At 37.8% G+C, this 22,499-nt stretch overlaps 1 protein-coding gene across 16 annotated transcripts in view; it reads right to left on the bottom strand.

Annotated features, from left to right (window-relative positions):
• Window positions 1–22,499, bottom strand: part of SUGCT (succinyl-CoA:glutarate-CoA transferase) — an 840,768-nt gene that overhangs the window by 703,836 nt on the left and 114,433 nt on the right. For all 16 annotated transcript variants that reach the window (XM_059397231.1, XM_059397230.1, XM_059397222.1 and 13 more), the window contains exon 7: window positions 21,200–21,291. In XM_059397231.1, the coding sequence (XP_059253214.1) occupies window positions 21,200–21,291 (92 nt within the window). The remainder of the gene's footprint in view (window positions 1–21,199; window positions 21,292–22,499) is intronic.

Below are 22,499 nucleotides of genomic sequence, written 5' to 3' on the forward strand. Positions count from 1 at the left end.
CCTCCAAATGCATGGAATTGCCAGAATAAGCCAAATAAAAACATGAAATAATCTGATAAAAACGATTATTTTAGTGTAATTTAGTCATGACAAAAGTTAGAATATATATAGAACCAATGTTGGTGCCTAATGAGAAACCATCAGCACATAAAGAAAAATTTACCTTTCTGGTGTCTATGGCAGTGTATTTGCTTTATCCAAAATGATTATCAAGTCCTTAAGATTCAAGTTTTAAAAGGTGAAGAATAAATAGTGACAACATATCATTTTACCTGCTCAATATTGCTATTGAATGTGTCAAGAGGTAACTGCTTTGTTCCTCTCAACCTGGTTCCTTCTTTGGTAATTAGGTTAATAACAACACTAACAGTAAAGAAGGTTTATATTGAGATCATTAAAGCTTAGTCCAAAACCAATTTTTACCACAGACAATGCCATGAAAAGATCAATTTAATCTACAGAAAGTCCATTGTTACTAATAGATTTCCCTATAAAGTGGGAAGATTGCACCTACATCCCACTGCTCTTCACGTAGCATTGCGACACATTTGGAGACTGGTAGACTGTATTTCCCAGAGATGGCTGCAATATCTCTCATCCCGTATGCCCTTCTGGTAGTACCTCGCCACTTCCTGATCTGTGAATCTGGGTGGGCTTATGACATGATGAGAAGCAATAAAATGCTACCGAAGGGTTAGAGCGTGACTTCCACGACTATGTCACCAAACATACAGATAATGGTGCCTTTGCCTGGCTCACTGGAACATCTGTGCGAGCAGACCCTGGAGCCCCCATGCAAACATTCCACGTGGAGAAGCCCTGAGATCACATGAGAGAGATGCCTGGCAGACCAACACTGCTCCGGCCCCCACTGTCTCTGCTTTACTACAATTGCTTGAGAAACCTCAAGCCAGAACCACCCAGCTAAGCCCTTCCCAATTTCCTGACCCATGGAAACTATGAGAGTTAATAAAATAATTGTTCCTGTTTTAAGTCATTAAGTTTGAGGGTCACTAACTACACAGTAATTATTAGCAGAACAGAAATCTGAGCTTACAACTGGCCAAGAAGGAAACTGGCACACACTGTGAAAGGATACCTAGGAAACACCAGGATCCCAGCTGCAGTCTTGACCCTCCTCTGTGGTGACAGTCCCTCAACCTCCCTTACCTGTCAGGAGAGGAATTATATTTACTAACACAAGTGTGAGCTTTACTAAAAAGCCAAAATTCTTTTCACCAGTGACTATGACTCCAAGCCCAGTATTTAATACTTGTGCACTTGTTTATCCTCAACCTATAAAGGGAAACACTACTTCTAGCATTTGACTAAAACCGCATTTGACTCTACTAAAAGGTATTGTTTTTTACAGACTTCATTCCTCCTAATATTTTAGACTTTTTTCATGCCAAAAATGCAGGTGTCTATTCCTCTTTGAACTTGTAGTAAAAGACAGAAAATTAAACTTCCTTCTCAAAAATTAATGTGGAAACTATTTCTCAGTTACCACCAAAGAGGGTTATAGTGCCTGATGGCAAGTAAGAGGGATAACAATGGGTCAAAAGAATGTGGTTCAGAATTAAGACTAACTAACCTAAATCTTATTTCCTCAAAGATGCCTACTGCCTTTTAGGGACCCCTTTAAACTCTTCCTTTATAGTGCTACCCTTTGACAGGTATATTTCTTAATCTTCCAACAGTGATGCTTATCCCCCTCTCCTTAAAGATCTCCAAAGGAAGAAGAACCATTGTTGAGAATGTAGGACATACTAGACATGTGCCAGAAAGAGGAACAGAGCCGGCATTATCTCCCAAGTGCTTGCCTACACATTATCTCATTTAATCTGAGGACATCTTTCAGGCCATGCTTTAGCATTCTCATTTTTACAAATTAAAAAAAATGGGGTTCAGAGATATTACAAGTGACTAGTATTCCTGCCTCAAAGCCCAGTGCCTTTCCACCCAACAATGCCAGAAAAAAAGGCATAACCTGTTTCTTTAGGCACTGCACTGTTCATCGCCCAAATGGTCAGAAAGCTTCATTCAGCTAATTAAAATCTCTTCTTTGATGTGAGCTCATGTTTTTCTATTCATTATTCTATGAACAATGAAAATAACTATTTCACATTCTATCCTCAAACACAGATAAAAACAGAAGTCAATTCATTTCTTTACCCTATTTACAGTAAACAAATCCAGTCCCTATGGGATTTCATTGAGAAAACAAAACAAAACAAAACAAAAAACACTATTTTATATCCCTGGGATAATTTTGGCCATTCTTTTTTCAAGATCTTCCCTGATTATAAACTTTTTCAAAGCACAATGACTCAAAATAAACACAAATCTCTAAAAAGTAACCATTTACTAAGATAGAAAAAAAAAAGGGGAGGGAAAAGATATTTCCATTATGATTCAAAGAACAAAAACATTAGAAAGAAACTTGTTTAAATACTTTTTAATCTTTACCTCAGACAGTACATTTTTTCAAATATTTTTACCATATTTTTTCCAAACAATCACAACCCAAAAATTCTCTTATTCACATTTTCTGAGAATGAGATGTTTACATGAAGTGATCTACCCAGTTGGAAAGATTCTCTTTTTATATTTCTGTCTCTTAAAGAATTTTAGAAAGAAACTCAAATGTCAAAAAGGTTGCTATATTTTATCAATCTCTTATTATCAAATGAAAGCTGAATCCTTCCTGGAACAAAGAGAGATTCCAAATTCAAATGTTGCAAACGCTCAGTGAGTACCAACTATGCATAAGATCTGTATTATACCCTAGGATACGAGAGTAAGTGTCTTTACGACACTTTCCCTGAATTATGCCCCTTATATTCTAAAGACAGAGATAGACACACAATTAACTGCATAACGAAAATTATACAGGGACATAGAGAAAGAAGTGGCAAGTTTTGCCTCAAAAAGGCTAAGAAAGTAACTAAAGGATGAACAAAAGTCCTGGATATCTAGGGGCACCATTGGCATTTTGGAAAAAGAATTTTAGATTCGTGAGCACAAATACTAAGGATGTTTACCCATCCCAATCCCAAGCACTAAAATGTTAATAACAACCCAAATACCTCACATGTCATTTTAAAACTCCCCTGGGGTAGGGGTGAGGATTACTACCCCAAATGAAAACCATTGTTAGAGCACAGGATACCTCAAGCTCAGAACCAACATAGTGAAGAGAACCATCATCCTACTTCTTCTCAGTAAGGACAGTAGCAGGGGAGATGGAGTAAAAGAAAGGTGAATGACTAATGAATAAGAAGATGGGTTTAAAAGATTACAAGATAATGGGGCGCCTGGGTGGCTCAGTGGTTAAGCCGCTGCCTTCAGCTCAGGTCATGATCTCAGGGTCCTGGGATCGAGTCCCGCATCGGGCTCTCTGCTCAGCAGGGAGCCTGCTTCCTCCTCTCTCTCTCTCTCTGCCTGCCTCTCTGCCTACTTGTGATTTCTCTCTGTCAAATGAATAAATAAAATCTTTAAAAAAAAAAAAAAAAAAAAAAAAGATTACAAGATAATATGGTCAAGGAGTTTGTAGTGTGGAAGAAGCAATCATAGAATACAGCCCAAAATACAATCTTCACATAGAAAATAGAATATAAAACTTGAGCATATAAATTGGTTTATCAAACTGTCATTGAGTAAACATAACTCTAAAGCAGCCACTGAGTAAGACTTCAGTGTAGTTTCACCTATAATTCATGTGATGCTTCTACCATCACTTAACAACTCTACAATCACCATTTTAAAATGGTATCTTCTCTATTTTACAGAGGGAGAAACTTAATGCAGACAACATTTCGAATGGTACACTGGATGATAGACTAGGACGAACATTCAAACCCAGATTTCTAATTCCTGATGCCATGCAATGAAGGTGTTAAACAGTCATTAATGGAGATGTTAAAACTGTTCAAGATAATGACAAGAACTGGACTGGACACGACAACTGTGAGAGTCCAGTTTCTGGATGGCAGAAGAGAGACAAGACCAGGATGACTGAAGCTGGAAGCGTGGGAAACAGAGAGTTTGTGCAGAGATTTGGGAAGTGGAGTGAGTGTTGGCCTACACTGTAGCACCACAGACTAGAAGAAGGGTGGACAGCAAGAAGACTGGGACATCACTCTTAGCCTGAAGTTTGTAGAAGGTGTAATAGCAAGAATGAGCATCCTCCAATGAGAGGAATTTGGAAAAAAAAAAAAAAGTGACTATTACCCATACATAATACAAATAATACTTCAAAACAATTATCCCAATCTATAATCCCTTTCTATACTGGTATTAAATGTCTCTTTTGTCCTACAACATTTAAACAAACTGTTTATATTTACTTCAGTCTTTCCTCCTGGTTTAAAAAAAGAGTTTATTTTTTTAACATTATTTTTGGGATGTTTCCAACTTGTTGACATTTCTCTGGCATTTCTGGTGTTTACAAATCAACTCAGTATTATAATTCCAGGAGTACCAGTACTATATATAGATAAACTATAATAATCTTCTTGCTCTGCAATGTGAAACAAGAGTGGTTAGAGCTCAAAATGACATTGACAATATCAAAACAATCAACATAAATAATTCAGTTGAGTAAAATGTTAAATAAAAATAATGTATTCGAATTCAGATTGTATCTACTAGACAGTTTAGAAAGTTGGTAACAATAATAGCCTCTATAACAAGAACTACTGACCAGTAAGAATCCTCACTCCCAAAGAGACTAGGTGCTTAGACTTCCTCACCCCAAAATGGGTAATACACATGCACCCTCACTCCTCAGTCTAGGTAATCCCAACATACAGCTTTTTAGATGAGATAATCTTAGACTGATGGTCAAAAGGAAATGTCAAGGGAAAATGAGATTATGAATAAGAGAAAATATACAAACCTACAGATTATAAGTAGACTATTCAGCCTGTTTCTTTTTTGACTCTTTCATGGAATGAAGCAAAAAAAATCGTATCTTGGGGTCCCTGGGTGGCTCAGTCAGTCAAGCATCTGGCCATTGATTTGGACTCAGGTCATGATCTCAGCATTGTGAGATGGAGCCTATTTAAGATTCTCTCTCTTGGGCGCCTGGGTGGCTCAGCGGGTTAAGCCACTGCCTTCGGCTCAGGTCATGATCTCAGGGTCCTGGGATCGAGGCCCGCGTCGGGTTCTCTGCTCAGCAGGGACCTTGCTTCCCACCTCTCTCTCTGCCTGCCTCTCCATCTACTTATAATTTCTCTCTGTCAAATAAATAAATAAAATCTTTAAAAAAAAAAAAAAAAAGATTCTCTCTCTTGGGGGGCTCCTGCGTGGCTCAGTCGGTTAAGCTTCTGCCTTCAGCTCCTGATCCCAAGGGCCTGGGATCGAGTCCCACATCAGGCTCCCAAGGAGCCTGCTTCTCCTTCTGTCTTCCACCATCTCTCTCTCCCTTTCTCTGACAAATGAATAAATAAAATCTTTTAAAAAAGAAAAAAAAAAAACAAAAAAAGATTATCTCTCTTCTTCCTCCTCTGCCCTCCCCCCTCTAAAAATATAAAATTAATTAATTAATCACCTTATCTAAACCTCCTATTGTTCTTTTCCACTGCAATTTATGGATAAGTTCAAACTGAAGGACATCCCTATTACTACTCTCTTTCAAAGTTTAAAGCAAATATTTGGTTTTTATCCTATGAAAACTAAAGTATCATTAAACATACATTTATTAAATTTTTGAAAAAGGTTTGAAGTGGCAGGGGGTGGGAGGTTGGGGTACCAGGTGGTGGGTATTATAGAGGGCACGGATTGCATGGAGCACTGGGTGTGGTGAAAAAATAATGAATACTGTTTTTCTGAAAATAAATAAATTAATTTAAAAAAAAGAAAAAGGAGTTTTCTAGAAAAAAGAACAGGTACATTTTTAAAAGCATCTGAGTTACAGAAAAGGGAACAGTGATAGATAATAAATTCAACATATTAAACTATAGGAAACTGCACGACTTTTCATACTATAAAGAAATTTTTAGCAAGCATTAGATATTTCAGAATAAGACATAATCCTTCCAAAACAAAATGCTTTCTCTGAAAGAAAACACTTATCTGAAATAGTTGAGTCCTTTCCTCCCCCAAAGAACCATAGTTCATTTCTTGAAAAACTGGGATTGTGTGAGTGTATATGCATGCATGTGTGTGAAATCACTTATTTGAAATCTGTTTTTGAGGAATTTGAGAATTTTTGCATTCTTTCATTAATTTCACAGATGACCCTGTCTTTCTTTGTGTTTAGCTCCATTTAGGGGTCAAATGTGAGAAAAACAAACCGAAACTACATTGTCAAATACATTCTATGGAATAACAGCTAAAATATCAAATAAGCTTCAATAATAAATATCAGTAGTGTTAATGTGAGTCATTAACACTAGGGGCCTAGGTGGCTCAGTCAGTTAAACATCCAACTCTTGATTTAAGCTCAGGTCATGATCTCAGGGTCATGATCTCAAGGTCATAAAATCAAGCCCTGGGTTGTTCAGCTCCATGTTTAGCAAGGCATTCAGCAATGTTTAGCAAGGCATTTACTTGAGATTCTCTCTCTTTCCCTCTCCTTCTACCCCTTCCTCCACTCACAGTCTCTTGAGCTCTCTAAAATAAATAAATAGCACTTCAGAAATTAAATGATAGGGGCGCATGAGTGGCTCAGTCAGTTTAAGCATCTGCCTTCAGCTCAGGTCATGATCCCAGAGTCCTGGGACCCAAGCCCTGCAGTGGGCTCCCTGCTCAGTGAGGAATCTGCTTCTCCCTCCCACTACTTTTGTGCTCTTGCTCACTCTCTCTCTCTCTCCCTCTCAGATAAATAAATAAAATCTTTTTAAAAAAATTTTATATAAATTAATAAATAAATAAATCCAATTCTATTTAAACTAATTAAAGTAAATTGGATAGTCAGTAAGTCAACCAACAAATCAGCTACACACAAGGGAAAAAAACAGGATGACCTCTTTTCTCTAAACTTATTGGCAGTGTCACTGAACTGACTTAGGATCTAGTTGTTTTAATGCATGTAAAAGTATATCTACATCCGGTCAACCAATATCTGAGTGCCCACTATGTTCCATGCATTGTCATAGATTCGGGCAGTAAAGTAACATGACCCTGACCTCACAGAGCTTATATTTTAAAGGTGAAAACAGACAGTAAATGATAAACTGGTAAGAATGAAATATAATTTCACACATGATGGGAAGTGCTATGAAGAAAAATAAAGAAGGATAAGGCATTGGAAAGTAATTGGAAATCTTAGGGAAATGGGTGGACAAGCTAAAAGGGTTGTTGCCCTTTTGGGATTGAACTCTACTTAGTAGGACATTAATTCAACTATTCCATTTGTTGAGCACATGTTCTTATTTAGACACAAAGTAGGTGTAAACTTAATGACAACCATGACAAACAGGTACATTACTACCATTTTACAGATGAAGAAATGGAGGGTGCTAGCAGCTTGTCTAAAGTTACTTACATAAGAAAGAGCAGAGCCTGCATTCAAACTCTCTGTGACTCCCAAGTCCATGCTCTTTGCCTTTAACACACAACTGCTCTGATACGGATCAAGATGACATCACTGTTTCCAAACTACAGTTCCTTACCACAATTACAACATTCATTAGCTTTCATAAGTTTTCATAAATCAAATCCTTCTGATACGCTATATTTCTGAGAGATGTTAGGAAATGAGAGGAATGATACGTCTTAATTCTAAAAATTCAGTACCTTGAGAATTATTATTTATAACTTCTGTAGTAATAATATTTGAAAATTCTTACTAACATTTGCTGTGTCTCAAAAAACATCTCCCATTTTCTGGATGCTATCCCAAAACATTTATTATAATAAAACTACGGATTGGGGAAAACTTATGTGGTAACGCTGAATGGGAGAGGCCATGAAAAGATGAAAAGAGCCAAAGACTGAGATGCACCCATGAGGTATAGCTCCTCCCTTCTCCTTCCTTGCCCACACAGTATTAAGGAAAGATAGGTTATTTGACCAAATCCTGAGAATCCAGATGAAAAATCTCTTAAGAGGAAAAAAGCACAATGAAAGGGAAAACAAAAAATAAAAACTCTGAGAAAAATTTAAAAATATATCATTATAGGAGGGGAGCCTGGGTGGCTCAGCTGGTTAAGCACTGGACTTGGTGGGTTTCAGCTCAGGTCATGATCTCAGGGTTGTGATAGCAAGCCCCGCAGCAGATTAACCAAATTAACCCAAAGTCTGCTTGAGATTCTTTCTCCATCCTTCTCCCTCTCCTTCTGCTCCTCCCTCCTCACCCCTCCCCCAACCCCAGCTTGTGCTCTCACACTCTGTCTCTCTCTCTCAAATAAATAAAATCTTCAAAAATAATAATAATAACCTTAAAGGAGAAAGTCTAAGGTCCAGAACCAAGGCAAAAAGTGCCACCAGGATCCTTGTCCATACATATGGGAGTTCCATTCACCCTTAGCTGGCTGAAGCTGACCTAGCACAGTGTACTTGTTGGGGTCTAAGAAAAACAGCAACACGAAACCCCAGTAAAGGTTGCAGTCCTGCAAGACTTGGCCTCATCCCACACCTTTTCTTCACCCTCGACCCATTCCTCAAGCAGCTCCAAGTTGGGGAAGTGACTGTTGCAGTCCAGATCTTCAGGGCTATGGAACTTGACTTGGCTTAGGGCTGGTAATAGAGATAGGATAAGTGAGTAAAAGTACTAAAGTATAAATACTAACTAAACTTTGACTAAGTAAAACTACTCATCGGCAAGAATTAGGAAGTGACAAAAGGGAGATAGACGGAAGAAATGTAAGAGTGCTAATAACTACTCATAGCTTGAAATCAACACATATTGTTTAAAATTGAACATGAAGGTAGTTAACAAAGCATGAAATCGCTCCAGCATCAATTTAAAGGTTTTCATCATCTCTTGTCTCAACCTTGAAAGGATCTATTACAAACAATTATTTTTATAAAGAAACACTTTGCTAAATTGAGCAATGCCTTCCATTTCACTTCAGTTTATTATTCCCCTGTTAAATTCAACTAAGCTTAATACTTATTTGCTTTAAATTAACAAGAATATTATGATCAAGATATATTGTGATCTTGTTATGAAATTATTTCCCGTCATTATGCCCTGTGACTATGTCCACTTATAAAGCATAAACAGATGTCTGGAATGATGCTCACCAAATATTACTACTAGTAACTTCTGAGTGGTAAAATTGTTGTCTTCTTATCCATTATTTCCTGCATTGCTTAACTTCTTTTTTAAAACTTTTATTTAAATTCCAATCAGTTAATATACAGTGTATTATTAGTTTCAGGTATACAATAGGTTGATAAGACACTTATATATAACACCAAGGGCTCATCACAAGCAACCTCCTTAATCTCCACTATCTATTCAACATATCCCTCCCCCCTCCCACCTCCTTTCTGGTAACCATCATTTTGTTCTCCACAGTTAAGTGTCTGTTTCTTGGATTGGCTCTCTCTCTCTCTCTCTCTCTTTTTTTCCCACTTTGTTCATTTCTTTAATTTCTTAAATTCCACATATAAGTGACATCATATGGTGTTTGCCTTCCTCTGACTAACTTTTTTCACTTAGCATTTACTCTCTAGCCCCATCCATGTTATTGCAAATGGCAAGATTCCATCCCTTTTATGACAGGGTAATATTCCACTATATATATATTTACACACACACACACACACACACACACACACACACACACACACACCACCTCTTCTTTACCCATTCATCCATCAATGAACACTTGGGCTGTATCCATAGTTTGGCTATTATAGATGATATTGCTATAAATGTTGGGGTCTATGCACCCCTTTGAGGTAGTAATTTTGTACTTTTTTTCCCCTTTGGGTAAATACCTAGTAGTGCAATTGCTGGATGGTAGGGTAGTTCTATTTCTAAATTCTTGAGGAAACTCCCTACTGTTTTCCAGAGTGGCTGCACCAGTTTGCAATCTCACCAACAGTGCAAGAGGGTTCATCTTCCTCCACATCCTCAACGATATTTGTTGTTCCTTGCATTTTTCATTTTAACCCTTCTGACAGGTGTGAGGTAACGTCTCATTGTAGTTTTGATTTGCATTTCCCTGATGATCAGTGATGGTGAGACTTTTTCCATGTGTCTGTTGGCCATCTGGATGTCTTCTTTGGAAAAAAATGTCTATTTATGTCTTCTGCCCACTTCTTAACCAGATTATTTGGTTTTGGGGGGTGTTGGGTTTTATAGGTTCTTTGTAGATTTTCAATACTAACCCTTTATTGGCTATGTCATTTATGAAAATCTTCTCCCACTCCAAAGGTTGCCTTTTAGTTTTGTTGGATTGTTTCCATCACTGTGCAGAACCTTTTATCTTGATGCAGGCTCAACAGTTTATTCCCCTTGCCTCCGAAGACATACCTAAAATGAAGCTGCTATGCCTGATGTCAAGGAGGTGACTGCCTGTGTTCTCTTCTAGGATTTTTATGGTTTCAGACCTCACATTTAAGGCTTTGATTCATTTTGAATTTATTTTTGTGTATGGTGTAAGAAAGTGGTCCAGCTTCATTCTTTTGCATGTGGCTATCCAGTTTTCCCTGCACTAATTGTTGAAGACATGGTCTTTTTTCCATTGGATTTGCTTTCCTGTTTTGTCCAAGATTAATTGACCATATAATTGTGGGTTCATTTCTAGGTTTTCTATTCTGTTCCATTATCTATGTGTCTGTTTTTGTGCCAGCACCATCCTGTTTTGATCACTAGAGCTTTGTAATACAGGCTGAAATCTGGAATCATGATGCCTTGAGCTTTGCTTTCTTTTTCAAGGTTGCTTTGGCTATTCGGGGTCTTCTGTGACTCCATACAAATTTTAGGATTTTTTGTTCTAGCTTTGTGGAAAATGCTGTTGATTTTTTTATAGGGATTGCATAAAATGTGTAGATTGCTTTGGGTAGTATACACATTTTAACAATATTTGTTCTTCTGATCCATAAGCATGAAATGCTCTTTCATTTCTTTGAGTCATCTTGAATTTCTTTCATCAGTATTCTATAGTTTTCAGAGTACGGGTCTTTCACCTCTTTGGTTAGATTTATCCCTAGGTATCTTACTGTTTTGGGTGTAGTAAATAGGGTTAATATCTTAATTTCTCTTTATGCTGCTTTATTATTGGTGTATAGAAATGCAGATTCTGCATCCAGCAAATTTACTGAATTCATTTATCAGTTCCAGCAAACTTTGGGGGGATCCTTTTGGGTTTTCTAGGTATAGTATCATGTCATCCTGCAAACAGTGGAAGTTTTAGTTCTTCCTTGACAATCTGGATGCCTTTTCTTTTTGCTGCCTGATTGCTGTGCCAATGCTATGTTAAGTAGCCGGGTTGAAAGTGGACATCCCTGTCTTTCTCCTGACTGCAGAGGATGATATTAGCTGAGCGTTTTTCATATATGGCCTTTATTATGTTAAGGTATGTTCCCTCTAAAACAACTTTGATGAGGGTCTTTAGTATGAATGGATGTTGCATTTTGTCAACTTTTTTTTTTTCTGCATCTATTGAATTGATCATGCCGAATGATTCTTTTAACATATTATTGGATTCAATTTGCTAGTATTTTATTGAGTATTTTGGCATCCCTGTTCATTAGGGATACTGGCCTGTAGTTCTCTTTTTTTAGTGCAGTCTTTATCTTGTTTTGGTATCTGGGTAATGCTGGCCTCAAATAATGAGTTTGGAAATTTTCCTTCCTTTTCTATTTTTTAGAATAGTCTGAAAAGAATAAATACTAACTCTTCTTTCTTTCCTTTTTTTTTTTTTTTAAAGTGAGAGAACTTGTAAGCAGAAGAGAGGGGGAGAGGGAGAAAGAGAAAGAGAATCTTAATCTGCATTAAGATTAAGAGAATCTGGGGTGCCTGGGTGGCTCAGTGGATTAAGCCGCTGCCTTCGGCTCAGGTCATGATCTCAGTGTCCTGGGATCGAGCCCCGCATCGGGCTCTTTGCTCAGCGGGAGCCTGCTTCTCTCTCTCTCTCTGCCTGACTCTCCGCCTACTTGTGATTTCTCTCTCTGTCAAATAAATAATAAATAAAATCTTAAAAAAAAAAAAAGGGTTTAAAAAAAAAAAAAGATTAAGAGAATCTTAATCTGCACTGAGTTCAGACCCTGACAACAGGGCTCAATCTCACAAGACTAGATCATGATCTGAGCTAAAATCAAGAGTTGGACACTTAGCCAACTAAGCCACCCAGGTACCCCACTAACTCTTCTTTAAATGTTTGGTAGAATTTGCCTGTAAAACTATCTGGGTTTTTGTTTGTTTGTAGTCTTCTGATGACTCACTCAATTTCTTTGCTGTTTATCAGTCTGTTCAAGTTTTCTGTTTCTTCCTGTTTCATTGGTAGTTTATATGTTTCCAGAAGTTTGTCCTTTTCTTCAAGGTTGCCTAATTTGTTGGCATGTAGTTTTTGATAATATTCTCTTATAATTGTTTGTATTTCTGCAGTGTTCATTGTTATTTCTCCTTTTGCATTTGTGATTTTATTTGGGTCATTTTCTTTTTGATAAGTCTAGTTAGAAGTTTATCAATTTTATTGATTTTTCAATGCTGCTGGTTTAATTTATCTGTTCTGGGTTTTTTAATTTAATTTAATTTTTTTTCAGTGTTCCAAGATTCATTGTTTATGCACCCTACCCACTGCTCCATGCAATACATGCCTTCCTTAATATCTACCATCAGGATCAACTAACCCCCCACCTCCCTCCCCTCCAAAACCCTCCACAGTCTCTTATGGTTCATCTCCCCCCTCAAATTTCCCCCAATTCACTTTTCCTTCCCTGCTCCTAATGTGCTCCATTTAATTCCTTATGCTCCACAAGTAAGTGAAACCATATGAAAATTGACTCTCTGCTTGACTTATTTCACTTGGCATAATCTCTTCCAGTCCTGTCCATGTTGATACAAAAGTTGGGTATTCATCCTTTCTGATGGAGGCATAATATTCCATTGTATATATGGACCATATCTTCTTTATCCATTCATCTGCTGAAGGGCATCTTGGCTCTTTCCACAGTTTAGCGATTGTGGCCATTGCTGCTATGAACATTGGGGTACATATGGCCCTTCTTCTATTGACATCAGCCACATCAACCTCTTTCAAGGCATGTCTCCAAAGGCAAAGGAAACAAAAGCGAAAATGAACTTTTGGGACCTCATCAAGATCAAAAGCCTCGGCACATCAAAGGAAAGAGTCAACAAAACAAAGAGGCAACCCGTGGAATGGGAGAAGATATTCTCAAATGACACTACAGAAAAAGGGCTGATATCCAAGATCTATAAAGAACTCCTCAAACTCAACACACACAAAACAGATAATCATGTCAAAAAATGGGCAGAAGACATGAACAGACACTTCTCCAAAGAAGACATACAAATGGCTAACAGACACATGAAAAAATGTTCATCATCATTAGCCATCAGGGAGATTCAAATCAAAACCACATTGAGATACTACCTTATACCAGTTAGAACGGCCAAAATCAATAAGACAGGAAACAACAAGTGTTGGAGAGGATGTGGAGAAAGGGGAACCCTCTTACACTGTTGGTGGGAATGCAAGTTGGTACAGCCAACTGTTTGGAAAACAGTGTGCTCTTTTTTTTTTTTTCTTAAAGATTTTATTTATTTATTTGTTTGAGATAGAAAGCATGTGAAAGAGCACAAGGAGGGGGAGCAGCAAAGGGAGAGGGAGAAATAGGGAGCCTGATGCAGGGCTCAATCCCAGGACCCTTTCCATATGGAAAGGCATATGCTTAACCAACTCAGACACCCAGGCAGCCCTGTTCTTTTCTTTTTTTCTTTTCAGTTTCCTTATCATTTATTTATGGTCTAATTTTTATTACTTCCTTCCTCTTGCTGGTTTTAGGTTTCATTCATTGTTCTTTTTCTACTCTTTTTGGTGTAAGGTTTGGTTGAATTTGAGCGATCTTTCTTGCTTCCTGAGGTAGGCCTGTATTTCTATATACTTCCTTCTTAAGACCACTTTTGCTGCATCCCAAAGGTTGATCATTGTGTTTTCAGTTTCATTTGTTTCCATGTATTTTTAATTTCTTCTTCCCTTCCCTAGTTGACCCATTCATTGTTTAGTAGCATGTTATTTAACCTCCATGTCTTTGGGTCTTTCCAGGTTTTTTTTTTCTCATGGTTGACTTCTAGTTTCATAGCACTGTGGTCAGAAGAGACACATGGTATTACTTCAATCTTTCTGTATTTATTGAGGACTGTTTTGTGACATAATATGTGATATATTCTCGAGAACGCCTGTGTATCCATGAAAAGAATGTATGTTCTGTTGTTTTATGATGGAATGTTCTCAATAAATCTGTTATGTCCATCTGGTCCAGTGTGTCATTCAAACCCACTGTTTCCTTGTTTACATTGCTTAGATGATCTAGCCACTGGTGTAAGTGGGGTATTAAAGTCCCCTACTATTATTGTGTTATCATCAGTTAGTTCCTTTATGCTTGTAATTAATTGTTTTATATATACTTGGGTGCTCCCGTGTTGGGAATATAAATATTTACAATTGTTATATCTTCTTGTCAGATTGTTCCCTTTATGATCATATAATGCCCTTCTTTGTCTCTTTTTACAGGTTCTGTTTTAAAGACTAGTTTGTGCGGTATAAGCATTGCTACTCTGGCTTTGTTTTGATACCATTTTCGTGATAAATATTTCTTATTCCCTTATTATCAATCTGCAGGTATCTTTAGATCTAAAATGAATCTCTTATAGGTAGCATAAAGATAGGTCTTGTTTTTTATATCCATTCTGACACCCAATGTCTTTCGATTGGACCACCTAAACCATTTACATTCAAAGTAATTATTGATAGATATACATTTATTATCATTTTATTACTTGCTTTTTCATTGTTTCTGGAGATTTTCTCTAATCCTGTCTTGTCTTTGCCACATTTGAACTCCTTTTTGCCCTCAGAGAGTCCCCTTTAATATTTCTTGAAGGGCTGTTTTAGTGGTCACAAACTAACCTTTTATAATGAGTATTTATTATTTATAAAATCAATTACTTTAATTTAAAATAAAATATAAATAAAACTTACAAGTTACTTCACCATTAACTCTGACAAATCAATGATCAGCTATGTTTAAGCAGTGTCACCTTACAACGGTACATGAATTAAGGGCAAGTTGTTTATTTAATATGGACTATTTAACTTCTTTTTTTTTAAGATTTTGTTCATTTATTTGACAAAGATCACAAGTAGGCAGAGTGGCAGGCAGAGAGAGAGAGAGAGAGGGAAGCAGGCTCCCTGCTATGCAGAGAGCCAGGTGCGGGGCTTGATCCCAGGACCCAGAGATCATGACCGGAGCTGAAGGCAGAAGTTTAACCCACTAAGCCACCCAGGCACCCCTAACTTCTTTTATTAATACATTAATATTCGTAATTAATGAATTAGATTAAGATCAAGGAAACATATTATCCTGACATGAGTCATAAAATAAGAAAATATGCTTGATGAACCTAAGAACTCACAATCCTTGTAATAGTTAATGAGTACAAACTAATGCACTAGGCACTAGTTTTATAAAAATAATGTCAAGAAGCATATATTTTAACCAATGATCAAATACAGTCGAATTTTTAAAAAGGAAAATATGTGTTTACGTGTGTGGGTTTAAGAGGAGCCATATCTCTAGTTATAAGCATACTTTGTTTTAATGCAATTAGCTTTACTGCACTTCACAAATATTGTATTTTTTAAAGGTCTGTGGCAACCCTACATCAAGGAAGTCTGTCTGCACCATTTTTCCAATAGCATTTGCTATGTCTCTGTGTCACATTTTGGTAATTCTCGCAATATTCCAAAAGTTTTCATTCTCTATTTGTTCTGGTGATCTGTGATCGGTGATATCTGAGGCTACTACTAGAGCATGGAGATGTGATTGAATTCCTGCAATCTCATGAAAAAAAAAAAAAAAACTTTAACAGACAAGGAGTTGCTTCTGATGCGTGAGCAAAAAAGTGGAATCTACTCCTGATGACCATGCTGTGAAGACTGCCGAAATGACTAAAATAGATTTAGAATAGGACATAAACTTAGCTGATAAAACAATGGCATTGTTTGAGAGTACTGACTCTCAAACTATGAACTCTGGTAAAATGCTATCAAGCAGCATCACTTGCTGAGAAAGAGTTCATGAAAGAAAGAGTAATCAATGCAGCAAACTCTGTTGTCTTAGTTTAAGAAGCCGTCAATGGGGAACACTATACCCATATAGTCAATACATCATTGTTCATCAATTGACGAATATAACTTTCTTAATGCTTAATGACTTATTACTTAGAATACATATTACATATTTATCAGTCATTTACTTTCCACAATCTCATACTCCTTGATTTCCTTCCCAATCCCCTCTCCAAATTCCTTATGCATTAAAAAAAAAAAAAATGAGATAGCTAGACAGATAGATAGATACTTGCTTTGAGTAATAACTGGTTAGCACTGAGCCATGCATATGAAAAAATACTTTATTTGAAGCAGAAGATCATAATATATAGACCTTAATATGTCATTAACTTCTGTTAGAGACTATCAAGAATATCTGCTACCTCCTTTAATGCAAAGGGGTTTTCAATAATAACACCTCTCATAGTGTTTCTAAGAGTTACCCACAAACCATCTCCATCAGAAGCATTTGAAGCCATCATTAAATACGCATTACTGATCTGGGTTAAAGCCCACAAGAGTGGAGCTGAGAAATCTGCAGATATACCCAGCCCTGGCTGATTATTTTGTGTAGCATCTTGCATTATACACAATTGTGTGCTTTTATGTCTTATAAAAGATATTTTATTTGCATATTACCGTATCTTGAAGAGAAAGTTTGTATCACTTCCAGATGCACTTCACTAAAACACAGAGAAGCTATATATGCTCAAGATCAATTAGCACAATGCCAGGTATGCATTTATTCCTTCATCCAACATGAATTTGTCAAGTGCTGACTAAGTTCCAGACTGGTCTAGGCATAGAGATACAGCAGCGACCAAGCAAAGACTCCTACAAGGCACATATTCTCCTGGGGAGAAGTTTAGACAGCCAGTAAGCATTACACAAGAGTAATTAGATAGAGCCACGCCCCCAGACTCTTAATTGAGTGCTTTCTCACGCCACCAAATGGTTGGTTCACTGACTGTAATGCATCATATCATGTAGCATGCATAAGCAAGATGCAAATACAATAAAAATCAGGATTCATTCTGCAGGCAGTAGGGAGAGTGGATCGAGGCATCAGAGTTTAAGGAGTACAGCAAACCTGAGTTCAAAGTCTGCCCTCAGCACTTCGTATACCAAGGCAGCAACCTGGACAAGTTATCTAAGCTTTTAAGATTTAGTTACAGAATTTATTAATACCTATCAATACCAATTTATCAATAGCCCTGGAAGGATCAGTGTGAGGATCAAGCATGGGTCTAGCAGAATGTAGGCCTGTGTTATGTTCTCTCTTTCCCCAAATCAAATGTGAATCTCATCTGACTATACCACTGCATACCTAACCTAAAAGGCTAGATTTTAGATTCACTGGAAGTCAACTGTCACTAGTTTGCTTAAATTTCATCATAAAGACTGCTTTCACAAATTTGATCATATATTATATACTTAGATGCTGCCCTTCTGGGATAAAAAAGGCAATATTATCCCATTATTTTTAAAAAAACATGCATTTTGAGAGTTTTTTTAATCAAAATACTACTCTATACTCTGGGACTATCACTCATTTTCAAGGCAGAATATGTTAGATCATCAGGGGCGCCTGCGTGGCTCAGAGGGTTGAGCCTCTGCCTTCGGGTCATGGTTTCAGGGTCCCGGGATTGAGCCCCGCATTGGGATCTCTGCTGAGTGGGAAGCCTGCTTTCCCCCTTTTTCTCTGCCTGTGTCTCTGCCTACTTGTGATCTCTCTCTCTCTGTCAAATAAATAAATAAAATCTTTTTTAAAAAAAGAATATATTAGATCATCGCTAAAAAAAAATGTATGTGTATACTAATACGTCATCTCTTCTTATCGAAATATTGAGTGATATAGTAAGTCCCTAAATAGTAAGTCCAGCTCCCACATCCTACATCTCCAACCTAATTTTCTCCCTTCTTTGCCAGCTCACAACAACCCAGTGACACTGGCATTCCTTGGCTCCTCAAACCTACCAGACTCCCCAGCAGTTAAACACCATGCATGGCGAGGTCCTCTGGTCACCAACCTAATGATTAACTGGGTCCCACCTTAAACATCTGGTTCTCAGAGAAGCCCTCTCTGACCCTCCATCCTGGCAAGGTCAGGCTGCACCGTACAGGGTGATATGGTGAAGCCTCCAGATAACGATAAATGACGGAGAAGCCTGGGTTCCCATCAGTCATCTAACAAAATGGAGTTATGCTACAGCACAAATACACAGCTGTGTATTTGTATCGATAAAATTTCACAAACAGCACGATATAACTGACAATAATGCACCTGTGATGGTAGCCAGGGCTTTCAGAAGTAGCCCCTCCTCTGCCATGACACAGAATGCATTGCTGATAACAGGGAGTTCTATTTTTTTTTTTTTGACATATAATGTATCATTTGCCCCAGGGGTACAGGTCTATGAATCATCAGTCTTAAACAATTCACAGCACTCACCACAGCACATACCCTCCCCAGTGTCCATCACCCAGCAACCCCCCCCCCCCCCCCCCCCCCCAGCAGCCTTCAGTTTGCTTCCTGAGATTAAGAGTCCCTTATGGTTTATCTAACAGGGAGTGCTATTAAGGGCAACTCCTGACATGGCCCAATTCTCCTCATTTCTGCTTTTATCCCTGATTGTCAGACTGCATTTTGCAGAGAACTTTGGAAGTATGTTAATGGTCTAAGGCACACTGAGACATATGTTAATAGTATACCAAGCCCTTTTTCAGAGTTCTTTTTATTTGTATCTACTGTTTACTTTCTGTTAATGTTTGTTTTCTCTACTTAAGGATTGTGCCTACCCCATCACCCGCTGTATCGCCAAGTGCCTGCCAGTTCCCAGAATACAGAAGGAGTATGTGCAATGACCCGTCACTGGATCGATGATTTAAGACGTAAGGGTGTGTCCACGTGGAAGAAACGTGGTGTACAGAAGTGCAGTTTACTTAACACATGTAAAGTGTATAAAGTAGTGCTGGGCACCTAATGAGCACTCAGTCAATGCTCTCATCATCTACCAGTAGTACAAACAATAGAAGAGAGAGGGCCTGTGAGTGTCTGACAAATGACAAGGTCGAGCATGCGCTGTGTGGTTAACCTTGTCAGAGCAGAGGTTCACACAGTAAAGGAACCACAGTAACCCTTCACAGCAGGGATTTCTGAGTTAATTCATTTTAACATGTGAATGTGCAACTTTAACAGCCCAAGATCTTTTCACATATTCATGGCTGAACTCAGCACTTTCAACAATCCTGTCTTACACACATAAGCACTTCTGTGGGATAGAGCAAAGAAAGAGATCCATGCTCCATTCCCTCAGAGAATGGGAAGAAATCTGGTATCCTTAAATATTTTAAGGAAAGGTCATACATCTCTTTTCCTAGACATATGAAAATGAAACAGACAATGAAAGTACAAATACCTATATCTCAGGTCACTGAAATCCCACCAGCTGCTTTAAAATTAACAAAAAGAAGTTAAAACTCGAGGTCACTTTGCCTCCACTCATCCCAGAACTGCAACTGTGTTCCCTAAAGAAATCACTGATGCAAGCAATTCAGGGAAGGAATACCTAAGTGGAAAAAGTTTTTACACCTACCAGTCCGAGCTGTTTTGAGAATGGATGCCTTTCATTATTTTTATTTATTAGGCTCTCACACTTTCCTTTAACTTTCATGCCATTCTTACTGTTTTCTCAAAGAGTCCATTTTCTAAGAGTCCTCCATCTAAGATAACACATTTTAGCCATCTGTATACTTTCTAGGAAATTTCTAACAAAAAAGAAAGATTGCTATAAAATCAAATAATTCCCCCACTGTCAGAACCTAATGTATGCAACAATCAGACACAACTCCCCCTAAGGCCTTAAGTAACAAATGTTAACGTACATAACCACTTATTAATATTGCAGAGGGAAAGAGACCCTCCACTGAGTACATATGCCACATGAAGGTACTCTGACAGAAATGGGCATCTGCCATCTGGTCTAGTCAACTATTCCACTTCACAGAAAGAATATTCATAAGTCACACCCAGGGCCTATACCAAGCTTGAGTAATTAAATACAAATGCAAAATTATAATACAAAAACAGATCAAGTGCTCATCAATTGGTCTGTTGCTTCTTGCTTAAAAAAAAAAAAAATTATTATTTTCCAGAGCTACCCTACAACCCAGCAATTGTACTACTGGGTATTTACCCTAAAGATACAAATGTAGTGATCCAAAGGGGCACATGCACCCGAATGTTTTCAGCAGCAATGTTCACAATAGCCAAACTATGGAAAGAGCCTAGATGTCCATCAACAGATGAATGGATCAAGAAGATGTGGTATATATATACAATGGAATACTATGCAGCCATCAAAAAAGAAATCTTGCCACTTGTAATGAAGTGAATGGAACTAGAGGGTATTATGCTTAAGCGAAATAAGTCAATCAGAGAAAGACAATTATTCATATAATCCCTCTGATATGAGGAATTTCAGAGGCAGGGCAGGGGGTTTTGTGGGGGAAGGGAGAGAAAAATGAAACAAGATGGGACTGGGAAGGAAGACAAATTCAAACCATAAGAGACTCTTGATCTGAGGAAACAAACTGAAGGCTTCTGGGGGTGGGGGTAGGGATAGGGTGGCTGGGTGATGGACACTGGGGAGGGTATGTACTATGGTGAATGCTGTGAGTTGTGTAAGACTGATGATTCACAGACCTGTACCCCCAAAACAAATAGTACATTAAAAAAATTGCTATTCTTCCATGGAGTCACATTGACATTTAACCTCAAGTACATTTGTAATAAACACTTCCATTTTCAGTAAGATTTCACTTTCCCTAGTTCCTTTCTAAAATTAACTCAAATTTAACCTTATAGGTTAGTGAATAAGAAAATCCCTTTAGAATAAACAGGGGGGAAATTTATTAATATTCTAAAGAATGATACCTACCTCAGGCCCTGTGATATGCATCAGACCAGAAACAGCAGAGGCAACAGCATCATAACCAGCTCGCTGAGACAGTGGGCCTGTCTGGCCATATCCTAAAATGAGAAGAATGGACATAGCAGCATCATGCAAGGAGAGAAGAGTAAAATGACATGTTTGCAGCCAGAAATCTTGAGCAATTTATTACTATGAGATCAATAGTACTTGAAAAGGAAGCAATAAAAATTATTCATGATCTTATATCCCAAAACGTTTTAAACTGGTAACTTGAGGGCAAGATCCCACTGCATGAATGTTCTGTCTGTCCTGAAGAGGGTCCTGAAATGTCTTCATGTAGTTTCCAACATTTTTAAAAAGCAGGAGATAGCACATAAAATGCAAATTTCTTGAAAAATCATAAAATAGTTCAAAACTAGGCCCACACAACAATCAATTAGAGTTAATAACAGCTCTTCCCTTTATACAGGGAAACAAATTCTCAATTTGCCATTCCTCCATGACTCTTACTCCTTAATGCCTGAGCCTGATTCACTGATTTAATCTTGCCTCCCAGCTCCATTCATATATGTTACTCTTGTTCTATACAAAACAATAACAAAGTAAAATAAAATAGTGTTTCTCTAGATGCTGTTGACATTTTTCATATATGTGTGTGTATACATATATATATAAATGATGACTAAAAATTATTTCTAAAGATTTTATTTATTTATTTATTTGACAGAAAGAGAGAGAGAGAAAGAGAGAGAGAGAGCATGAGCAGGGGACGGAGGGAGGAGCAAGGAGAGAGGAGAATCGGGCTCCCCGCTGAGCAGGGAGCCCAGTGCAGAACTAGCTCCCAGGACCCTGGGATCATGACCTGAGCTGAAGGCAGATACTGAATCAACTGAGCCACCCAGGTGCCCCAACTAAAATTTTTTATCATAAACAATATGATTATGTAACCTAACAGTGCTTTTTAAGATTACAAAAAGAAAGTGAAGGTATTACTTTTTCTTTTCTCTTTCCTTTTTTTTGGGCGGGGAGACCATCAGCAAAAATCGAAAGAACACAATAATTTCTCCTGCTCTCTTCCAGTCCTGGCACTTACTGTTAAATGGAAAAGATTATTTCAGGTGCTACATGTATCTGTCTCCATATCCTATGGTATCAACCAGAGAGAGGACACATGAAACAGCCATCAGCTATTAGCTGAAATGTCCTGCATACCTCACTTTAGAAAGATCAAAAAGAGGTACCTCGGGGCCTTTGCTTGCTTCTCCAGGCAGCTGGAATGCTCTCCCTCCATTTCACGCCATATATC

This window comes from Mustela nigripes, chromosome 4 (genome assembly GCF_022355385.1).
Source record: "Mustela nigripes isolate SB6536 chromosome 4, MUSNIG.SB6536, whole genome shotgun sequence".
NCBI classification, from domain to species: Eukaryota; Metazoa; Chordata; class Mammalia; order Carnivora; family Mustelidae; genus Mustela; species Mustela nigripes.